Raw genomic sequence first — 22,428 nt, 5'->3', positions numbered from 1 at the left:
GCAGGTGGCCAAATCCACCAATGTGAAGTGCTTGGGACAAGCCTAACATGAAGTGGCTCTGATCTCAGCAGCAATGGCCAGAGGTTAGCATGGTCCTGGTGCCTGCCTCTGGTTTAGCTGGAGCAATGCTATCCTGGCCTCAGAATCACAAAGGTCTGGACCTCCCCCAGCAGGCCTTGCCCAGGCCACACAGGCCCCAGGGACAGCAGGGCCACTTGTACCTCTTGTCTCACACAAGGCTGGCAGAGGAGAGCATCTCACCCACTTCTCAGTTCACAGGGACCCTGCCTGAGGGTTCTTCCCACCACCCTGGGTATCAGAGGAGAGGGATCTGGGCAGTGACTGCTAAACAAGCCTTAAAGACCAGCCTGGGGCAGACAGAGGGGTACAGGCCAGATAGCTGTACCTTAGGGTAAAGTCAAAGTGAAAGTGCCTTTTCCTTTGCAGAAAGCCACCAAAGAGAAAACAGATATGTTAAGGGACCTCACAGTGGTGGGAGCTCCGCAGCCCAGGCAATTCTCTGGGCAACTCTCCACCTGCCTCACAGCTGAGTGAGCCAAAGGCCAGCCTCAAAGGCAGTCCCATGCAAGGACATCACTGTCCCCTCCACCAGCAGTTGGGGAGCACAGGCTCTGGCCAGGACAGGATTGGCCATCCCCATGGACCACACTGTGCCTCATAAGACCATTAACTCTTTTAGTCTAGGGCAAGCATTGAATGTTGCTTAGAAATCAGCAGCATTCTGCTGTCTGACCTTATGGACTGTAGGGTCTGCACCTCCCTGGATGAGACCCACCAAAGACTAGTCCTCTGCTTTCCTTGTCTGCAAGAGGGGCAGCTTGTCCAGAGGCCTGGCCAACAAGGGGCCTAAAACTATAAAATGCCCAGCACCTCAGGTGGGGTGGGGGGAAGCCCAGCAGGACCTCTACCCACCCCAGGCTTCTGCTCTGGGCAAGAGTACACCAAGCAGTAAGGCCAGGATCCATGAAGCCCAGGCTTGGAGCACTGTATTGGAGAAACTCCAGCATACACAAAGACAGAGGTGCTTAAAAACCAGCCCACAATCCCGGTCTGATTTGGGGTTAGCAGAGGCTCCGGCTGTCCAGCCTGGCCCACTGGGCCAGTGTGGGCAGGAGACCACAAGGAGAGACAGTGGCTGGCGGCAGCCTGTGATGTGGGGTGGGGCATCTCCTCCGTCAGGCTCCCCCCAGGCCTGGGCCCACCACATTACCTCTTCTGCTTGTAGGTCAGCATGGCCTCAGCAATGGGAAGCTGGTGGGCACAGTTGGCCCCTGCGATGTACTGGGTGATGCGTGAAACGATGTCCGGTGTGTCCTGCACTGCAAGAGGAGGTGATGCTGAGTTGGCATGGGGCGGCCAGGTGGAATTCAGATGCAGGGAGGGCAGAGTGTCACCCATGGTCCCAAGATGAGGGTTGCAAAGCCTCCTCCCCAAAGCAGCAGACCTTTTCCCTGGGGCCTGGGGCCTTCCCAGCAAGCCTGGGGCTCAGCCATGCCTGCTGTCTAAGCCTGAGAAGGGCCAGGCACTTGGGGAGCTCTCTTGGGAAGGGTCTCAGCAACAAGGGGCCTTTTTTGCAGTGCAGGGGGCTGTAGATACCAGGGGTATTCCCTCTCCAACCTGGCATGGCACCTGGCCTCACCTATACTCTGGGCCTCCAGCTTGTTGAACAGGTCTCTCCAGGCCAGGTCCTGGAAGAAGTTGTGGTAGCGGTAGTCCACGGAGCCCAGGTACCTGGCCACGGGGTGGGAACCTGCATGCCAGGGGAGCCATCACTGCACAGCTGGGCTGCCACCCCGTAACCGCATGTTCCTGGACCCTCTGTGCTGCATTGTCATGTCTGTTGGAGGAGCTGTGATGAATCCCACCTCCTGCAGCTCCACCAAGAGGCCCCAGGATGCTGGTATCTCACACTTGTCGACAGACTGGCCATGTCTGCTTTGCAGCAAGGGGCACTGCACAGACCAGAGGAACCTCAACTACCACAGGCCCAGTAACTCAAAGGGTTAACTGCTGAACTGTCCTTTGCATTTCTGATGATGGAGACCAAATCTGGCATCCCAAATCTCAGAGACTGATCAAGGGGTCAGAAGCTCAGCACAGGTACTGCAGGGGCAATGGCTTTGTCCTCTTACCCAAACAACTTTTAGGACAATCATGTCACTTTTCATTTAAATAAAATGCATAAAGAATATACTGTATCACACAAAAGTATTTAAAACAGGGGCAGGAATGTAGCTCTGGCACCACATCTGCCTGGAAAACGTAAGGTCCTGAGTTAAATCCCCGGTACCAGGAAAAAAAAAAAATAACAGAGACACATCACATTGGTGCCTCGACCCCAACCACAGCAGCTGAGCCATTTGAGCCATGTGCTCAGTGGTCAGGTGATGGCCCTCACCCAGCGGGATGATGAGAAAGCGCATATAGCCGAGCCAGTCAGGCGTCTTGTGGGACAGCTGCTCCACGAAGAGCCTCAGGATGGCGCTGAGGTAATGCTGTGCTCCGGCCACTGCAATCTTCACTGGGGTCGGGGGCTGGGAATTGCAGTTGCAGCTGCAACCCCGGGGGGCGGGTGGGGCAGAGAGGGGACAGATGCCTCAGGGAAGCTGTCTCCTGCCCAAGGACCACCCTGCTAAGCCCCAGGGAAGCCTGGATCCCCAGCCACAGCTGCTCTTGCAGTGACAACCCCTGGAAGCCACCAAACCCTGGACCCTCTACCCCTGGACCCCTAAGCTGAGATGGCGTCTGCCTGAATGTGCCCGAGGCCAGGGGACAGTGAACACTAGAAGCTGCCTCTCCAGGACACCCACCTGGAACTGAAGCAAGGGCAGGGTGTGGGGAGCCATTGCAGCCCCCAGGAGGGAACATTCCCTGTCTAGGAAGTAGGTAGGCCTGGGGTGCCCAGCACTTCGGTACCCAAGTGCTGGGCACGCTAGCCCCAGGGGGACCCCAGGGAAGTAGCCACAGACTCACTATCTCTGTATCCGTGAGACGATGGTGCTGAAGGCTGCCTGGACATCAGCAGCAGAGCATGTGCACACCACAGGGAGTGTGTGCCTTTGTAGGACATCAGAAAGGAACTAGGCGGGATGGGGAGACATAGCTTCAGCACAGCGCCTGGCGGCCCTGTCCACTCCACCTTGGGCCCCACAGGGTCCAGGGAAACCTGGCTGCCACCATCCCTGCTCCAGCACTGCAGCCAGGCAGGGATGGTGGTGGTGCTTGGCAGGGCCCTTGCTCGGCTGTGCCACGTGACCCCAACTCCAGAGGATGCTCCTACCTGCCCCTGCCAGTCAGAGGTATTGACAAGAATGATATTCTCAGGGAGCTGGTCATCGGAGATGAGGATATGGTTCAGCTGGTCATACACGGTCTTCCTGGGGATCTGTAAACACCAAGGCCATCCACACCAGGAGACTGCAAATGCCTGATCCTTTTCCCCTAGCCTGGTACCTCTGTGCCTGCTGCAGCCGCCAGCCATGGAGGCCAGGGAGCAGGCAGACAGCTGCCCACCATGCACTCAGACTGCCCTGCATGATGACCCCATCCCACCTACAGTGGGCACTTTCCACAGATGTGCTCTAGGGCCCTTGCACTACTGCACCTGCAGCTGGCTCCTTGTGTCTGGGCACCGCTCATTGTCCAGGCTGTTGGCCCGCTCATTCTGTGGCCGTGCTGGCTGCCGCTCCTTCAGGGATGTGCTCCGGCCCCGGCGGCCAGCTGGCTTTGCCTCAGACCTGTGGGAACCAGGGCAGGCTGGGGAGTGGTGGGGCAGCTGGGGCAGCGGAGCCTGGCGGGGCGATGCAGGTCAGGGCAGACCATAAGCTCTTGTGAACTTCATATTGTGCTGCACCATAAAAGAGGTTGAAGGCCTTGAGCCACACAGAGCCCCAACCCTGTGAAGGTCATGGGCAGTGGCATAGGACCAAGACTGGGCATCTGAGTGGGACCGGGTACTCAGCTCCATTTCCTCATCTGTGACCTGACAGGGGACCTTGAAGTAAGAATGCAGCTGGGTGCCACCCAGACTCATGTGGCCCCCTGATGGGTAAATGCCAGTGCTCAGACTCTACTCTTCGAAAGCCCAGACATCACTGGACCGTATACATGAGCTTGAGTGGTGGGGGTAGTACCTCTGACCCAGGGCCTTTTACAATGTCAGTGGGAACAGCTCCTATAGGGAGGTCTAGGGCCCTGGGTCTGATGCCAGGAGATGGGCTTCTGTGAATGGATCTGCACAGGGTGAGGAGGAGGCTGGTGAGCAGCAAGAAGGCTGATGTGGGGACCATGGTAAAAGAGGTAGCCTGGACCTTGGTCAGGGTAAATGGCTGCCCCAAGACCCCTCACGCATGTGCTGTAAGATCAGGTGGGCATCCCTATGCAGGACAAGGGCAGGGGCACTGAGGATACGTCTAGAGAAGCCGGAGCCTGAAGCCAGACATGGTGGTGCACTCCTGTAATCCTAGCACTAAGGAAGCTGAGGCAGGAGGATTGCCACAAGTTTGAGGCCAGCCTGGGCTACATAGGAAGACACTGTCTAAAAAAAAAAAAAAAAGCTGGAACCTGGGAGAGCGGTGGGGTACCCATGGTAGCTCTGATGACCCTCCGGGGTGGGGCACATCCCAGACAGTGGTGCCGCCGAGGGAGGCCAGGAGCTGAGGTGGAGAGCTGGACTGGGGGGACCCATGCCAAGGAGGGTCAGCAGAGGCAGGGGATGCCACCCCTCCAGAGAACAAGACCAGGGAGAGGGTCTCAGGCTCCTGGCATGTCCTAGTCTGGGCACTTGGAGATTGTGACCTTGGTCTGACCAAGGGGTACAGACAGGGCCCTGTCAGCACAGGACACTCCACCCATGGGACCCAGACTCACTCCCAACCTCCTGGACCTCCAGGCCCACAGCAGACACAGATGTGGCCTTGGGACTATCCTGCCCACAGGCTGATCAGGGCTCAGCCCCTCTCCTCCTGCCTGCTGCTGCCTCTAGCCCCACCCAGCAGATCCTTGCGAGGAACTGTCACTGCAGTCAGCCTCCTTGTGAGGCCTACACCCTTGCCTGTCCACTCCAGCACCCTGGGGACAGCAGCATGGGACTAGGTGGCTCCCCTTGGGCATACTGGACTGCAGGGGAGCAGGCTGACAGAGAAACCAGATGGAGGTAGCTGGCCAGACCAGCTGGGCGTCCAGCGTGGGCATCCTAACATGGCCCCTGCCCCAGCGGACGCACCTTGTGGATGAGATGACGAGCGACTCCGTCTTGGTGATCCTCCCACTGGGTGGCAGCTTCTCGGTAAACACATCCAGAGCGGAGGTCTCAGCCTCCGGACTGTTCTCGGGGGGCTCTGCCAGCTCCTGAGGGACCGGTATGCTCTGATGGGCAGAGAAGGGAGCTGTGTGCACATGCCTGGCCAGGAAATGCTCACTCACTGAGCCCTCTTGCGTCCCTACATGTGGCCATGCACTGCCCCAGGTGCCTCATCCTCCAGTTACAGTGGTCCAGCACTGCAGGGAGACTTGTTTGTCCTGTGCCTGGGCACTATCCCTGGGAAGACCCCTCCCAAGGGCAACAGGAGCAAACCCACTGCTCCCAAGCCATGCGTGACAGCAACACTGGGTCATCATCATCCCCCAGAGCCCTGATCAACCCTGTGGATGAGTCCAGGGGTGCCTGACTGCCTGGCCATGTGAAGGGTGACCTGCCTTGGCATAACATGTGCTCTAGGTGGTGTCATTACCAAGACCTCTTTGTGGTACCCACTGCACATCAGTCGCCTGGCATGTGTGACAGGGCAGTTGCCACCAGCAGCTGCTTACCAGGGCTACCGTGTCCGAGATGCTGTCACTTGGCTGCTTGGCTCCCAGGCACCGCGTCTTCTCAGGCATGTCTGCCTGGGGTGGAGATGGGAGTCAGGCTGTGCTGGAGCAAGCTCTGAGGCTGTTTCACTTTAGGCAGGAGGAGCCCAGGGGAGACTGAGAAGACTGAGAAACTCCTGAACTATGGGATCAGGGTTGCCCCAGGATGGTCCCCTACCCTCCAGCCTGAGCCCAGGACACACCAGAACCCAGCCAGGGGCACACCCACTGATGTTTGTCCACCACATCCCTGAGAGTCACAGACAGGAGAGTCCCCTCCACCATTCTCCTGGGACAAGGGTGGTGAACCCAAGGCACACGTGCTGAAGCTGGCTATTATTACTGAAACCTCTGAAAGGTTCTCCATCACTACCCGAGGACACTTGTCACTGCACTCACCGGGCTTGGAGGCTCCTTGTGGCTTCGGGCACTATGGATGCTCCCGATCTCTGTCTGTGAGCTGGAGTGTGACAGGCCCTCAAAGTACGGCCTGGCTTGGGGGAAAGGGTGGGCATTACTCTCTATGACACCACACAACGGAAGTGAGCCCCCACCACACATATGGTGGGGGAAGTGGCAGGGAGCCCAGTGGCAGAGCAGAGCTGTGTCCAGAGGAACTGGAGTCTTGAAGAACTGTGTGGGTGCAAGTGTACCCTGGAGGAGCTGGGCATGAGAGCACGGAATTCAGATGCAACTGGGCACCATATCAGCTCGGCTCATCAGTTTGCCATGAGATCAGTCACAGAAAATGTGTCCTAAAACGCTGTCGCTTGCAGCCTTGACCCAGGGCAGGGCTGTCAGCAACACAGGGAGCTCGAGTGACAGCTCCATCCCAACAGTCCTGCAGGAGGACGCCCACCCAAGACCTCAGGATTGGAACCAACTAGTAGGAAACAGAACATTCTCAATAGCACAAGGAAGGCACCACCAGCAGATCCAGGAGAATTCAGGCCAACCAGGCAGACCAAGCTGACCTAGACCAACCTAGATTCAAATAGACCCTTCTGGATCAATCCAGACCTACCAGACCTTTCTAGACTAATCCACACCCACCAGAACCCCCTAGACCAATCCAGATCATTCTAGACCAGTCCAGACTGACCATGCCAATCCAGACCAAAAAGGCCAAACATGTTTATCCTCAGCAGATAAAAGTATGCTGCAAATGAAAAAAGAGGAAGGAAAAGACAGACCCAAGAGATGTAAAATACACTTTAAGCTAATACTTCAAGCAGCTGGTATGCCCCGTGGATCATGAGGCTATTAAGAATCCTGGGGGTGTGGGGTGTTCCTGTGTGTGTGACCACCCAGGATCACCATGCTGAGTTGCCCACATTTTATCCCAGAATCACAGGCAGGGACTGCTGATGTAGTCAGCATCACAGAGATTGCAACCGGGGAGGACCTGCTAATGTGATCCCACAACCACTGCAAGCACAGAACTCACTCAGGATGAGGGCAGGGAGTTGAAGTGGGAGGAGCCAGACCCTACATGTGAGGACTGACCAGAGAAGGGGCAGAAGCCAAGATGTAGGAGTGGCTTCCAGCTGGCAAAGATGACAGGTAACTGCCAAGTAGCGGGGAAACTGGGCTTTTATCCTGAAGCGTCCTGGAAATGAATTCTACCATGACCTCACTGGACCTAGAGGGTACCCCTGAGACCTGTGAGGGATAGTGGCCAGCAGTTCAACCAAGACCAGTGAGATACCAGGCAGAGAAGGCTCAGAGCAGGATGCCATTCCCCAGGACAGGCAGCAATGGCCATTTCAAGTTGCCACAGTTATTACGGTGGCAGCCAGGGGAACTAACAGGCCATCATGTGGAGTGGGATCACAGAGTGAGAGGGAGCTGCAATGGTGCCAGAACCAACTGTGGCCTTGCCTCTGGTGATGCAGGAAGCCTACTTTTCTTTTTTGTTCTTTTTTTAGTTTTGCTGTGCTGGGGATGAAACCTGGGACCTCACACATGCAAGGCAAGTGCTCTATCACTGAGCTGCAGCTCCAGCCTGAAGCCCACCATTTTTGTGTGTGCTACTAGGTATTGTTCAAGTTAAAAAGTTTAAAAACAAAAAGTCCATAACCCTTCCTGACTCCTACTGAGGTCTCTCCATCCTCAGCAGAGCATCCTCACACAGAGGCCCTATGCTCTGTCCCGGGGCTTGTGCCTCCCCCACCACATAGACCAGGGCTTCCAAAGGTCCATAGTAAACCCGTGGACCTTCCACATCCACTCCTCCAGCCCAGGGTAGGCTCAGCCAGCTGCATTCCTAGCCAGAGGAAGGCACCCAGCCAGACACAGCAGAAGTCCCTTTGTAGCTCCAAGGCTCCCTGATACCCTCCTGTAATGGCGTGCCATGCTGGGGAACCCCACAGTGCTCCATGCTTGCCCATACGCCACCTGCTCCCATGCCCAAGCTCTTGCCTCCTAGACAATGTTCCAGTCCACCCCATCCACACCTGCCTCCCAACGCTCCACCTGTGTCTTGCCTAACAGACTCAAGGTCAGGTCCACGTGGTCTTGTCACGTGGCTACTTCTGTCCTGAGAACCACACTGCCTTCTGGAAATCCCCCTCCCTCGACTGGCTACCTCCCACCTGTTCTCCCATGAAGGGAAAGCTGCTTGCCTCAGTCTACCACAGCAGCCTGGGACTGACCAACAGATCCCCTTCTCCCAAGCTGCAGTCAGCAAACCTCGGAGCCCTAGGTCAGGCAGGGTCTGCTGCGGTGAGGACAGCATGGGCATTCCTGGGCAGCACAGAGGGCCCTCTGCTAAGATACAGCAGTGGTGCCTCGTCTGGGCCTGATGTGCTCACCTGAGCTTGGGCTTGGGGGTGCTAAGGACGCTGTCATCATCCTCCATGTCAGGACCGCTGTCACTGGGGTTCTCCATGTCCAGTGTGTCATACAGAAGGTCCAGGTCCTCCTCTGCCTCAGGGACGTGCTCTGCAGGGTCCTGTTCCGAGTCCAGGACCTGTAGCAATGCCAGACGTGCAAGGGGGCCCTCTGGAGGCTCATGGTACCTGCACAGGAGGCTGCTCAAGGATCACAAAGAAGGGTGCACAAGAAGAAGACAGGGCTACCCAGCACCACTAAGCACCCTGAGCTGCCAGCACATTTTGCTTTATTTACTTCCTATCCTAATTTAGGAACTGGGCACTGGGCACAGTGTGTGGGCTCTTCACGTGGTGAGCTCCTCCCCGTAACCCCTGCTGTGGGCTGTGCTGACTCTGAATAGACTTGAAAGTGCCTGGCAGCTGTAACCTTCCAGCACCAGGATGCAAAATGCTGCTCTCCCCAGAGATCCCTTGCCTGTAGTCCCTGCCTCCCCCTCCCCAGGTGGGCACTGATCTGGATCTTCCCTAGTCGTAAAAGAATGGAGGGATGCAAGCTGCAGCCTCCTGGGTCTAATTTCTCTAGCTCAGCCAGTTCCTTTCTGAACAAGACCCCACTCTGGTTTGGAAGCCACCAGCTGATGGCTCCTCCCTGGGTGAGAGAAGGTGGTACCAGCACCAGTATGTGAGCTGCTGGGGGGATCCAGCCTTGTACCATCAGGAGACAGTGGGCATGGAGCTACTGGTGTCCCTCTGAGGCACGCTCCCACCCTATACGCACTGTGAACTCTGCCTGCCACACATCTACACACAGGTTTCCTTTGGATCACAGCCATCCCACTGAAGATCATGCTGCATTGGCTTTCTCTAGTCTTGGCCCATTCTTTAAGTGGACTATTTTTTTTTTCATTACTGGAGACTGAACTCAGGGCACTCTGCCACTGAACTGCATCCCCAGCACCTTTTGTTTTTTGAGAAAGGGTCTTGCTATGTAACCCAGGCTGGCCTCAAATTCACAATCCTCCTACCTCAGCCTCCTGAGTGCTGAGATTACAGGCATGTGCTACCACCACACCTGGCTAGTTCATTGTTTTAAACAAATGATAACATATTAAAACAGTTGATTTAGGTATCTGCAGTAGTGTCTTTGACCTCCCCTCCCAGCTCAGTGTTGAGAAAGGAATATGCTGGGAAGCTGTGGGATGCCATGATTCTGAGAGGTTCACCGACACCTAACCTAGGCTTCCTTGGGGATGCTCTGTGCCTGTGGTCACGTCTGCATGCACCTCTTCTGGGGTTTGCCTTGTGGCTACTGAGGGAAACTCTAATGTGGTCAACATCCACCACTGGTTCCAAGGATGTTTCTCTACGATCCTAAAAGCCATGGCTGTGGCACAGCTTCCTGACTTGCTCCTCAGTAAGCATGTGTTGTGGTGAGCCAGGAGCAGTAGACCCAAGTTCTATAGAACTCATGACCATGTGGTCTTCAGAGATGGGCAATCCATTTTTAACTGAGTTGTCTCTTTGAGTTACATCATTCCTTATATATTCCGGACACCCCCTTTTATGAGTATATAACTGGTAAAAAATATCTTATGGGCTGTCGTTTCATTTTCTTGATATACTGTTTGAAGCACAAAAGTTTTAAATGTTGCCAATTGCAATTTATGCATTTTTATCTTGTCACCTGTGCTTTTGGTGTCGAATGTAAGAAACTGCTGCCTAGTCCAGGCTCATTAAAGTTTACCTGCTGTTTTCTAGGCATTCTATAGTTGTAGCTCAGCCATGTGGGACTTTGACCCATGGCAGCAATTTTTGAATATGGTGTGAAAAAGGAGTCAACTTCATTCTTGTGCCTATGGAAGTCCAGTTCTCCCAGCAGCATTTGTTGAAAAAACTGCTCTTTCCTCATGGAATGGTCTTGACATCCTTGCTAAAAGTCAGTTGATGTGAACAGAGATTCACTTCTAGGTGGTGAGTGTCATTCCATTATCTCCACATCTATCCTTGTTCCAGCACCGCAGTTTTGATCACTGTGGCTTTCTACTAAGTTTTGCAACTGGAAAGTGTGAATCTTCCAATTTTTTCTTTTTCAAGACTACTTTGTCTATGAGTCCCTTGCATTCACATACGTGTTTCCCAAAATATAAAAACTAATAAAAAAAATGCCAGGGCCGGGGATTTAGCTCAGTGGTTCTGCCGCCTGCTTTGCAAGCGCAAGCTCCAGAGTTCAATCCCCAGTACAAAAAAAAACAAAACAAAACCAAAAACATGCCAGCCCCAATCAGCCCATTCTTCTCTTCCCTACCATTATGGTGTAGCCACCAAGCAAGAGAATAGTGAGGTACAATCTTCTGCATGACACTGTTCATCACCATGGTAATGGCCAGCTAGAGCTGGTTCCAGTTAGGTCGCTCCAGTTAGGTCCTACTTTGGGGTAAACATAATATTAATTTTAGGACCACGTAGTGGGTTTTTGTAAAAAGGCAGCTGGAGATTGGATAGGGACTGTGTGGATCTGTAGATCAACTTGGAGGTGTACATGTACACACATGCATGTATTTATGTACAAACACATTTCCAGGCGAGTGTTCCACCACTGAGTTACATCCAAGGCCTGTTCGTATCTTCTTTAATTTCTCTCCACAATGTCTTCCAGTTTCTTTTTTTTGATACCGGGATCTAACTTAGGAGGGGCACATGGGGGCTCTGTTTTTCCTGTATGATTCTTCTGTAGACCTAAAACTCTCCCCAAAGTAAACTCTAGCTATAAAGCTGACACACAAACCCTGTGCCCATCTTCCTCTAGGTGCAGGGCAATTTGAAATTTAGCTGAGCCCCGCGAGGTCCCCTGGGAGGTGGCTCCACTGCCAGACTGGTGGGTTTGACGGGCAACGCCCAGAGAGCAAGGACAGAGCAAGAGGTGGCCAGCGCTCGAACTCAACACACTCCACTCACCTCGTCTGACACTTTGAACCTCCGCAGCAGGGCCACCACCTTCTGCTTGAAGTTCTGTTGCTGCACGACAAGGGGTCAGCGTCAGAAGTGACATGGGAGCCACAAGGTGAGTGTGGCTCAAACATGCTGTGAGATAGCTAGTGAGACGTGGTTCTCACGGGCTTAACAACACACATGTTCACGGCATCTGAGCTGGGGCCAGCTTGGGGATGCCTGGGAGGGGCTGGCAGCTCAGGCCCAGCGGAGAGGAACAGAGCACGGCTGCACTGGCTCCTCAGTCCCACCAGCAGAAAAGCTGCCATGTGCCTGTGTGGCACCTGGGTGGCCCTGCTGTTCCCTGGCTGTGGCTTCTGATCCTGCCACTGGCCACCAAGTGGGGTGGCAGCCCAGAGCCATATACACAGTGCCAACCTACGGGGACCTTCCATGCCCTGCAGGGCTGGAACCTAGCTTCCAGAGACAGGGGTGGCTTACTTGCCCATGACCTCCTGCTCACTCACTGCCAAAGGGGAGCAGCACCATAACCTTGGTCAGCATCGGGCCAGGGCTTCCCTGGCCACTCATGCAGCCATCTTTTGGGCACAGCCCAGTGTGACTCTCTGGGGGCCCAGGGGGATGGGGCTGCCCTGGCTCTCTTTCAGAGCCTCACTCTTGTGCCTGCAGGTGGTCAGCAGGCCCTAAGAGTGGAACTGCCATCCACAGGTTGTCTGGGTGTTGACCAAGGAGAGAACTATATCCCCAGGACCTCACCAGGAGGACCATGGGATGCAAGGTGGCCAACCCAGCCTTATACCAGCTCCTCAGCCCCTCGTGACCACATGGCATGGAGCCAGGACAGGTAGTGTCAGGAGAGAATAGCAGCCAGGGGGCTAGAGGCCAGGAGCTGCCACAAGGACACCCCCTGCCTAACTCATGTCCACATTCTAACAGTGGCCAGGGGCTAACTCTGGCAGCCCCATGGGGTCTGCACCCCCAGGAGGCTTCTCGCCCACAGCCTCCCCCAAGGGCTTGCAGGCCATGTGCCCATGGCACCCATCCCAGCCGAACACCCGCACCCGTCCCCAGTGCTAGTAAAACTAGCTTCCACCGACCCTGGTCATGGACGTCGTTCTTACTATCGATCTCCGCTGCTTCTCAGGTTTCCCCACATCAAAGTCGTCCTCGTCTAGATCCTGTGGAGACACAATGGCCCCTGAGTCTGTGGTCCTACCTGCCCTGGTGGCCTGCCCAGTGCTGGGGCCAAGGACATCCAGGCTCCCCTACCTCCCACCCCCTGGGGGCCCCCAGCCCCACAGCACTTGGCCGCACATACCCCACTCCTATTACCTGCCCTTGCACAGCATCATCGCTGGCCTCCTGCTCAGAGGAGAAGCTCTCATACTCCTCCTCAGAGTAGTTATCTGTGGATAGAGGACAGCAGGTGCCCGGATGTATCACTTCTGCTGCAGCTACATGGCCACCAAACACAGAGGGGGCTGTGCGGACCCAGCCCCATGTCCAGAGGGGTTGAAGGCGGAGGCCATGGGGATTGGCCTGGACACAGCCTCCCTCACTTTGGCAGGTGGGGGAGGGACACCCACACCAACAGAGATGGTAGCAGCAGCTGATGGCCACAAAGTAGTACCCTGTGCCAGGTCCAGTGCCCATGGCCTCAGAGGCAGTGAAGGATTGGCCTCATGACCCTTCTCCATAGAGGGTGTGCAGGCATTAGGCTTGGACCAAGGAGTCAGGGACCAGCCCCACAACCACACACACGACCTCATGACCTTGCTCCAGGGTTTCCAGATGAGGGAACAACTGCCAATGCTTCACACTCACCCTACTTCTCCAAGCACTTGGGTGGCTGTGCCACCTGACATGCCAGGGCAGGAGGCAGCACCCTTAGGTAGAGGCAGGAAAGGCCTTACGCACCTGTGGACTTGGCCTTGGGACCGGCCTGCATGGCACTGTCCTCATGGTCGATGGGCTGGCTGGACAGGGAGATGATCCAGATCTCTGCCACCTTGACAGAGGCCTCCTTGATGCTGCTGCAGAGGCTCAGCACCTGGCCACCCTCTGAGGGGTGCTGCATCACCTGTGGGTGCACACAGCTCTAGAAGCACCCCAGGAAGAAGGGACCCCATCCCAGAGCCTGGTCCAAGAGCGGGACACCCAGTGTGCAGGAGCCTGGCTGCAGAGGAGGCCAAGGGGAACCAGGAAGAGGCCACCAGCTGAGCAAGATCTAAAGGTTGACAGACAGTGGTTGTGGGCCACACCTGCTATCCCTACATCGAAGTGACATCAGGGATGAGGGCCAGCCAGTGCCACAACATGGCCACCAACTCTTGAGACCTGACTTCCAACAACCCTTGTCAGTGGGGACCAAAGAAGAGCAGCCACCACTGCAGTTTGAGAGATGCATCAGGCCTGGATCACAGGACCATCAAGCCCAGGGTCCTCTCTGTCTCAAGTATCTACAAACCAGAGGGCAAAGCAAGCCCAGCCAACACCTAGCAGCTACTGTGCCCAGGCACCACTCTGGCCCATGCCAGCCTCAGAAACACAGACAGGTACCTACAGACCTCTCAGATAGACCTTTGAGCTGTGTGGGTGCATACAACTGGGTCCAGAGAGCACTGAGCCACATCCTCAGCCCTTTTCAGTTTTTATTTTGAGATAGGGTCTTGCTAAGTTACCCAGGCTGGGCTTGATCTTTCAATCCTCTTGCCTCAGCCCTACCCCTCAAGTGTGCTGGGATTACAGGAGTGTGCCACCAGGCCCAACTGGCCTCTGTACTTTTCAAATTATTTCTGGAGCCATCTGATCAGATCCAGATGTTAGAATTTTATGGGCTAGAGTTTTTTTGGGGGAGGGGGCTTAATTTGGAGTGCTAACTCTAATCAGCGAGGAAAATAAAATTTTAAGAAAGTTCAAATTTGATTCATCATTATTTTAGAAACCAAATCAGAAGGTCTGTGGGCAGCTCTATGCCAACACTCCTCCCACTCCTGGTGCCTTCGTGCAGGGACCATGTGCCCGTGTGCACCCAGCCCTGCACTGTGGATGCCACCTCCCATGCCTACCTCTGTGGTAGAGCTCCAAGCAGCCATCACCTCCCTAGGGTGACCTCAGATTGGCTCAGAAATCACTGCCAGCATTAGAGCCCGACACCCTGCTGCACCCAGGGATAGACAGATGGGCGGGTGGCAGTCAGGGAATGCAGGTGGCAGGGTGTGGGCATACACCTACTCCCAAGTGGCAGGTTGGAGAGAACGTGGCCTCTACCAAATGTGTGTGGCTCTGTTCCCCTCCAGCTGGCCAGCGAGCCAAGCCCCCATCTGCGTCCCAGAGCCCCTGACCACTCTGCTCCAGCCCTTTGTTGCCCATTTCCTTTGACCTCCCAGCCCTGACTTCCCAGCTGACCAACTCATTCCAGGCTCCTGGCCTGGGTTCCTCAGGGCTGGCCTGCCCTCCCAAATAAGGACCTGAAGCCCCAAGGCTGGGAGTCCTTCTGGAGTAGTGCTGGTAGACAGGCTCTACTCCCACTCCAAGCCTGGCAGTAGCTACCTGGCACAGCACCAAGGGACCCTGGGCTCACACCCAGGCTAGCCCACCAGTCGCTGATGACACTGAGTGACCACTGCAAAGGGCTGAGCTGACTCAGCTACAGGTGCCCTTCCTTCTCTTTACTCCCATAGGCCCCTCTCTTATTTTCAAAGAATTTATAGTTCCTTAGTTCTTAGAACTGCTAGGGGACCAGGCTTGTGTGCGTAAATAACATACAAATTCTGGGGAAACAGGGGCCCTAGGTTCTGCACCAAGCAATGAAAAATAGGAAAAACAATGACAGAAGTCAACACATACACTCACAGGGACACAGGAACCTGCTGGCAGCAAGGTGCCCAGCAGCCTCACTCTGGATCTCCTGAGGTTTCCTCCACAAGCCACTCTGCCAGGTGCCTGGCTCCTGGTCTCCATGGACAGGGTGGGCAGCACAGCCCGAGTCCCATTCAGGAAGGAGAGTGAACCCTGCAACTAGCCCTGGCCCTAGCAACCCAGGATGGGCCAAAGTGCCTATGGCTTTTCCAAAGTGAAGTGTAGAGCCCACAAGCCCCCGCCTTGAACAGCACGAGACCAGCCACTCATGCCCACCTCTTCCCTTCTGCAGGTGCAGATGAGCCCCCTAGGGCCCCCCCAGGACAGATCCTCCATGTCAGCCTGCTGTACTCCTGCTGCCTGAGGACCTGGGGGGTGTCTGAGACAGTACATCTGTTGGCCAGAGGCCTGGGCTTCCTGCACTCTCAGCCAGGAGTACTCCCATCCAGGGATCTCTGAGTCGACTCACAATTCAGAACCATCTTGTAGGGCTGGGGATTTAGCTCTGCGGTGCTGCTGCCTGCCTCACAAGTGCAAGGTCCTGAGTTCGATCCCCAGTACCGGAAAAAAGCCCAAAAAACCAGAACCATCTGGTACTCCAGACCAAGGATTCCTCATTCTGCTGCCCCAGATCCCTGAATGTGGAGTATAAGCCCCATGGGCAGAGGTGCAGACTGCTATGGACCAGCCTACCTGGTGCAGGTAGCCCCCCCACAGACCCCCAGCTCAGTATCCTGGTCAGAGCACACGGTGGGTCAGGGCTGGAGGAGTACAGAGTAGGGTTCCTACTGCTCAAGCCCTGGACTCATGGGGAGGTTAGCCCTGTCCACTATTTCCCCTCCTGGCCATGGACTGGCTCAGACTTCACCCTATCCTCAGGGACCTTGCTCTTCAGCCAAGCACCACCCTGGAGAACAACTGGGTCTCCACTGACACCTGGCCCGCTACCCACCTGGCAGACCTGTTGCTGTGCCTAGGCCAGCACAGGGGCTCTCAGGCACAGCCCCCTGCTGCCCCCTACCCCCTGCCTGAAAGGTCAGGGCCCAGCCCCCACCCACCCAAATTCACCATCACTCATGGCCACCACCCAGCAAGCCCACAGTGGTCATGGGGGAACAGCCAGCCCAACCTGGATGGTTCCTGGGGGTATGTGGGGGGCTAAGCTGGGTTTGGGGGATTTAGGGGGCACAGCTAGATCTGGGGTACATGGGGGACAGGGCTGGGCCTGGGGAATATGGGGGAGCAAGCTGGGTCTGAGGAACATGGTGAGTGAGCTGGACCCACAGCAACATGGAGGGCTGAGCCACACTGGAGAACAAAGGCCATGCCTGGAGGGGCAGGAGGCAGGTGGTTGGAGACAGCAAAGGATCAGTCATGGGAACCCAGCTCTGGGGGGGGCCCTAGGTGCAGGGTGAGGGAGCCTGGAGGAGATGGCCATGGGGGGCAGGGATCCAGGGACATGTCTAGGGGCCACAGCCTTGGGGAGGCTCCATCCAGTGTGGCCCAGGGACTGAGGAAGACATGGGGCCAGGGCCAGACCCAACAGACCGAACAGGCCAGATCCAGGTGCTCAGCAGAGGGGAGGTAAGGGAAGACAGTACAGGACCCTGGGCAGCTGATATGGGGACAGTGGCACAGCCTATCTGTGGATGCTCACCAACCTTCAACATAGCCCCACAGCACAACAAGTCTGAAGCCTAAGGGACAAAAAGGCCAGGCCCTAGTCACCCCTATTCGTAGAACTGCTCCTGTGGCCTCATGATGTAGGAGGAAAGTTTGGGCTCCTCAGTGCCCAGAAGCCCTCCTTCCTCTCCACAGTTCCTGCAACCTCTGGGAGGACCTACTCCAGGACAGTGTGCTAGGCTGAGGTCCTCCTGTGATGTCCCTGCTGCCTGGCGGGGGCTAAGTGGGGCACCCAGGAGGACCCTGTTGGGGAGCCTGGAAGGAGGGTGCTTATGGGTCTGCAGCAGGGATGGAAAGCAACCCAGAGGGGCGGCGCACGGTCATCATTGTGCAGTCCTGCTAGAGGTGCCTGCTGCACTGGGATGCACATCTTGACACGTGAGGGAAATCTGTATGAGCAGGATTGCCGAGACCTAGCACTCACCTCGGCCATGTTGATGGAGCCCACGGCCAGCGTCTTATAGCCCAGGATCGTCCGGTTTTTGTACCGCTTTCTGCGCTGCAGCATGATCTGAAGCTTGTTGCCTTCTCTCTTCAAGAAGTGAGGGTACTATGGGCACAAGGAGGTGCCTGAGGCACACCTGGCACAGTGAGGAGCAACCCTGGTGCTGCTCAAGCCCTTGCAGATGCATGGGACAGGCCCACATGTGTCTGTGGCACTGTGCAACCCAACTGAGCAGCCAGACACAACTGCGCCCAGCACCTGCACCTACAGAGGCACATTCGTGGGAGTAATGATCATGGGCCTTTCTCGGGTGTGCAAACAAAGAGATTCAAGCCTGCAGGTCCAGCAGGCCTTGAGCAGCAGGGCCCATCCCTGGCTGCCCGGCTGCCTGCCACACACCTGCACATGAGTCTCAGAAGCCCAGGACCAAGCACTGAAAGAAAGCAGGTGAGCTACCTGATGGAAAACTGCACTTCAGGGAGCTGGGCTCCCAGGGCTGCAGATGCAGTGACAGGGCCGGTGTGGGGCTGGTGGGGACTCAGGAGTTCTCTGAACCACAGTGCAGTTCCACATGTTTAAAGGAGAAAAGAGGATCTTAAGGGGCTTAGGACAAATTGATCTGGAATCAATCAACTGGGTTTGGAATGAGCTGCCTGATTTGCTGTCTCAAAAGGGCAAGGCTCTGGAGAAGGTGGGGGAAGGGTCTCTACTTCGTCCGGGGTGGGGAAGTCAGGGGCCATGCAGAGCCACGAGTCCACTAAGCTCACCCTGAAATATGCATAACACACTCAATGTCAACATGTTTCTGCCCATCTTTTCTAAGTATGAGGATGAAACGGCCTCACCTTGATGTTTTTGCTTCATCATTTCATTTCCTTTATCACAGGAAAGGGATGAAGCACAACATAATAAACCAAGAAAACTTCCTAGTCATTTAAGAATAAACAGTAAGGGCTGAGGATTTAGCTCAGTGGTTCTGCCGCCTACCTCGCAAGTGCAAGGACCCGAGTTTGATCCCCAGTACCAAAAAAAAAAAGAATAAACAGTAAGAGGAGATTAAAAGTAAGAAGGATGAAGGGGCACTGAGGAGGCCATGTGCTCACCAAGGGCACTGACCACTCACCTGCAGCGAGAAGGTCAGGGCCAGGTCAGTCTCCACTTGTCCACTGGGGGGCAGCACAATCTCATGAGACCGCAGGACTCGTTTGGAGCCCTGTGAAGAGACAGCCGCCTTCCATTAAAGAAGGGCATCTTACAGTGAGACAGACCCAGGACAGGGGTCACCAGAGCTCTTCACACTGCCGGGGACATAAGCAAGCGCAATTGCAGGGGAACTGTGGGACAGTTAGCAGCCCAAGAATGTTCTTGTCCTGTGTCCACCAATCTGTGAGATCTGTGCTGGAGTGAGGGGAGCTCATGATCAGCCTGCCAGACAGACAGGAAGGAAGACACAGTGCCAACCTGCAACTGAAAGGCTGTGGAGTAGGCACCATGTAGGCCAAGGACCCTCACAGTGACTGTCCTACAAGTATGGTCACAGTACTTGAGACCTGGATGCAGATGCAGACTAGCAGGAAGTAGGTAACTCATCATTCAGAACGAACAGCAGGACCCAAACTCCATCTTTACAACAACTGGGCTCCCAGTGCTTTACAGATCTCTGTCACAGTGCTGTTTAAGGATCTTTTACAACAGGGGAGCCCTGAAGACCTGTTAGGACAGGCAGCCATGCCAGGAGCCTGACACCACGCTCCTCAGGCATCCAGAGCAACTGGGCAGAGGTGGGGTTACTAGATGGGTGTGTGGGCAGGCCGCTCCAGAGAGGGCAAGAGAGGCAGGAGGGGAAGAAAGGAGGAAGCCACCTGGGTGTGGGGTGCCCATCGTGCAGGGCTGAGCCTGCTTCATTGTCCAGCTGCTCAGCTCCAGTGCAGCCCTCCTGTGCAGCCCTCTCCCCTCCCTCCTCTCTGGGCTCCTGTGTTTCCAATACAGGGGTGGTCTTAGCTTCTGGCCTCACAGGACTAACCTGGGGGCTACGATGGGAAGCAAAGACAGGCCCCAGCAGGAGCCCAGCATTCTCCCAGGCTAGGGAGTAAGGGCGCAGGCTTGGGGCTGGCACAGCAGCCAGAGAAGTCTTGGAAAAGAGGAAGGCTATGGCTTTCCTCCAGCCCTGCCAGCCCGCTGGACACAAATAAACTGAGCTGGAGAGAGTGCTGAGGAGAAACAGGTGAGGAACAGGGTGCTGTGGGGTGGGGAGACTGGCCAGGCCACAAGGGCATGCAGGAGGGCTGGGAGCTCAGCAGTGATGAGGACTGAGGAGGACCGAGGAAAGGGCTGGCTGGGGCACAGAGGCCAAGGACAGGGTCAGCCCGGCAGAGGTCATGGTCCACAGTGCCAGACTCAGATGCCTACAGTGGGCCAACTCTCACTTTGGCAACTTTGCCATTGTTCTACAGACCTGGCAAGACCATGGCCCCTCCCCAGCCAGGGGCTCAGAGAACAACTTACATGGCTTCCTGACTCAGCCTCCTGAGTGGCTGGGATGACAGGTGTGTGCCACAACATCCGGCACTCTCCAGATCTTTATTAGAAGCACAACCTTAGCCAGGCATGGTAGCACACGCCTAAAATCCCAGCTACTCAGGAGGCTGAGGCAGGAGGACTGAGAGTTTGAGCCCACCCTGGGCAAATTAAGAGACTTAGGGAGAACCTGACTCAAAATTTAAAAATTAAAGGGCCGGGGATTTAGCTCAGTAGCACCGTGCCTGCCTCACAAGCACAAGGTTCTGAGTTCAATCCCCGGTACCAAAAAAAAAAAAAAGATTAAAAAAGACCCTGGATTCAATCCCTGGTACTGGGGAGGCAGGAGCAGCAGCACAGTATTTTCCAGGTGCGGACAACTGAGCAGAAGAATCAAGACAGGCTCCAGTCCCAAAGCCCACAAGGTGGTCCATGGCCATGCTGTGCCCCTAAATACTGCATGTCACTCCTGTAGGTCCAGGGAACATTAGGTGGCATGGGTGGTGTCAACATGGAGCCCCCAGCAGGACCCTGGGCTCCCAAGGCCAAGGTCTAGGGTCAGCAACAGTCAGCTGTCGCCACCTTGCCAGGGGCACTCACAGGGCCATGGCCCTATGCAACATCACAAGAGATGCCATCCAGGTGGCCAGGGGTTGAAAGACATGCCCTGTCCCTTGGAAGCAGACCAGAACCTTGCGGCCCCACAGGGCTGCCAGGACACCATTTAGGCCAGCCACTGGTTGCCATCCCCTGGAGGGAGGGCCAGGGCAGGAGATGGTTCTTCCCTTCATTCAAAACCTCAAGTGAAACCAAACTGAAGCTCAACACAAGGACCCACCAGGAATGGGGCTCCTATTCCTCCCACCCAGCCCCTCATCCTGTGGTACGTTTTGCAGTGACAGGTGTCAGAAGTGATTCGAGCGCAGGGTCCACCTAGCCTTGTGCTGTCACATCTGCTGGGGTGGGGGGGCGCTCACCTGCATCTTGACTGCAATCACCACAGACATCAGCTCCTTCTCCAGCTCCCTGAGAACTGCCAGCTTCTTCACGGTCAAGCTGCACAACCTGAAAAGAATGAAGAGCTCAGGCCTTGGGGGCTCCCAGGAGTACTACCCCAGTGTCACACTTGCTGGACACTGGCCATCTCACTCCCAGGAGCCCCTCTACAGGCCTGGTTTCTGCAGCATCGCCAAGGGTCCCTCCACATGGTGGCCAGGGCTTCCTCTCCTGGCTATGGAGGTGGCTCAGAGGACAGGCAGAAAAGAGGACAGACAGGAAGCCTGAGAATCCCTTAGGTAAGATCACAAAATGGAGGCCCCTGAAGTCCAGGGAGCCAATCCCCACCCAAGCCTGCCTCCAGCTTTGGGAGCATGGTCCCCCATCCCACAGTCCACTCATCCCTAGGCCCCGCCTCTCCTCACAACAGTATGAGTGCTCCCTCCCCACTACCTCCCCTCCCCTGCTGAGTTCACCTCCACATTCTGCTCTGACACCCTAAGGTAGCACAGGACACAGTGCCTACCACGGAGGCAACCTGAGGGACATGCCCAGTGTCCAGTGGCTCTGTCCCTGGGAAGAGGACACAGAGTCACCCTGTCTGCCTCTGGAGAACGTGGCACATGCAGCTGGCTCCTTAGATGGGTGCACATCTTCCTGAAGGCACCTTGCTATACATGCATATGCAGACACACACAACACATATGTGCAGATACATACACACACAGTACACAAATACACACATTTACAGCACACATGTGCACACCTGTATGTCCACACATGTATGCACAGCCCCCAGAATGTCCTGCGAGGCACCAACTGGCTCCTGAAGGTGCGGGCAAGCAGTGCCACACCACAGCTCTCCACAGACCTCCCAGCTCTCTCTGCAACTTGCTCACTTTTCTACTCAAACGCTGCAGAGTATCCTGCCCATGGGCCAGCATGGAGCAAGTGTGCAATGCTCTGAAATAAGCCACACCACCTGCCCTACAGTTCCAAGTTCCAGGAGAAATACATCCCTAGCTGAGTGTGCTGGATCTCACTGGGGAGATCTCCTGAGCTGCCAGCCCCAAAGTGTACCCAAACTGGCAGATGCCAGGCACAACCCTGCCCAGGACACAGCCCTCTACCATCGGAGCAAACACCAGCACTTCTGTTAGGGGCCCAAGGACTGTGTGCAAGGACACAGGGCCAGCAACTCATCCTTCCCATTCACCTGCAGGCTGTGGGGAGTCAGGTGAGCTCTGGCTGTGTGGTGTGGACTCCTGGGCA

At 55.8% G+C, this 22,428-nt stretch overlaps 1 protein-coding gene across 5 annotated transcripts in view; it reads right to left on the bottom strand.

Moving 5' to 3' along the window:
- Window positions 1-22,428, bottom strand: part of Pacs2 (phosphofurin acidic cluster sorting protein 2) — a 59,531-nt gene that overhangs the window by 8,255 nt on the left and 28,848 nt on the right. For 2 of the 5 annotated variants that reach the window (XM_013066080.3, XM_021243313.2), the window contains exons 2-19: window positions 21,138-21,225; window positions 18,767-18,856; window positions 17,623-17,748; window positions 13,572-13,734; window positions 12,987-13,060; window positions 12,752-12,832; window positions 11,661-11,720; window positions 8,685-8,842; window positions 6,271-6,361; window positions 5,833-5,907; window positions 5,246-5,388; window positions 3,626-3,758; window positions 3,302-3,406; window positions 2,995-3,101; window positions 2,420-2,574; window positions 1,661-1,771; window positions 1,232-1,340; window positions 407-439 (exon numbers count right to left, since the gene is read on the bottom strand). In XM_013066080.3, coding sequence (XP_012921534.1) covers window positions 407-439; window positions 1,232-1,340; window positions 1,661-1,771; window positions 2,420-2,574; window positions 2,995-3,101; window positions 3,302-3,406; window positions 3,626-3,758; window positions 5,246-5,388; window positions 5,833-5,907; window positions 6,271-6,361; window positions 8,685-8,842; window positions 11,661-11,720; window positions 12,752-12,832; window positions 12,987-13,060; window positions 13,572-13,734; window positions 17,623-17,748; window positions 18,767-18,856; window positions 21,138-21,225 — 1,902 coding nt within the window. The remainder of the gene's footprint in view (window positions 1-406; window positions 440-1,231; window positions 1,341-1,660; window positions 1,772-2,419; window positions 2,575-2,994; window positions 3,102-3,301; window positions 3,407-3,625; window positions 3,759-5,245; window positions 5,389-5,832; window positions 5,908-6,270; window positions 6,362-8,684; window positions 8,843-11,660; window positions 11,721-12,751; window positions 12,833-12,986; window positions 13,061-13,571; window positions 13,735-17,622; window positions 17,749-18,766; window positions 18,857-21,137; window positions 21,226-22,428) is intronic. The other 3 variants (XM_013066081.3, XM_004836827.4, XM_004836826.4) reach the window with 3 other exon arrangements.

Source organism: Heterocephalus glaber, unplaced genomic scaffold (genome assembly GCF_053883595.1).
Source record: "Heterocephalus glaber isolate CG9 unplaced genomic scaffold, H.glaber_assembly_v1.0 deba00001608, whole genome shotgun sequence".
Taxonomy (NCBI): Eukaryota; Metazoa; Chordata; class Mammalia; order Rodentia; family Bathyergidae; genus Heterocephalus; species Heterocephalus glaber.
Note: the sequence above shows the minus strand (reverse complement) of the source record. Positions and strands in the feature narration are given on the sequence as shown.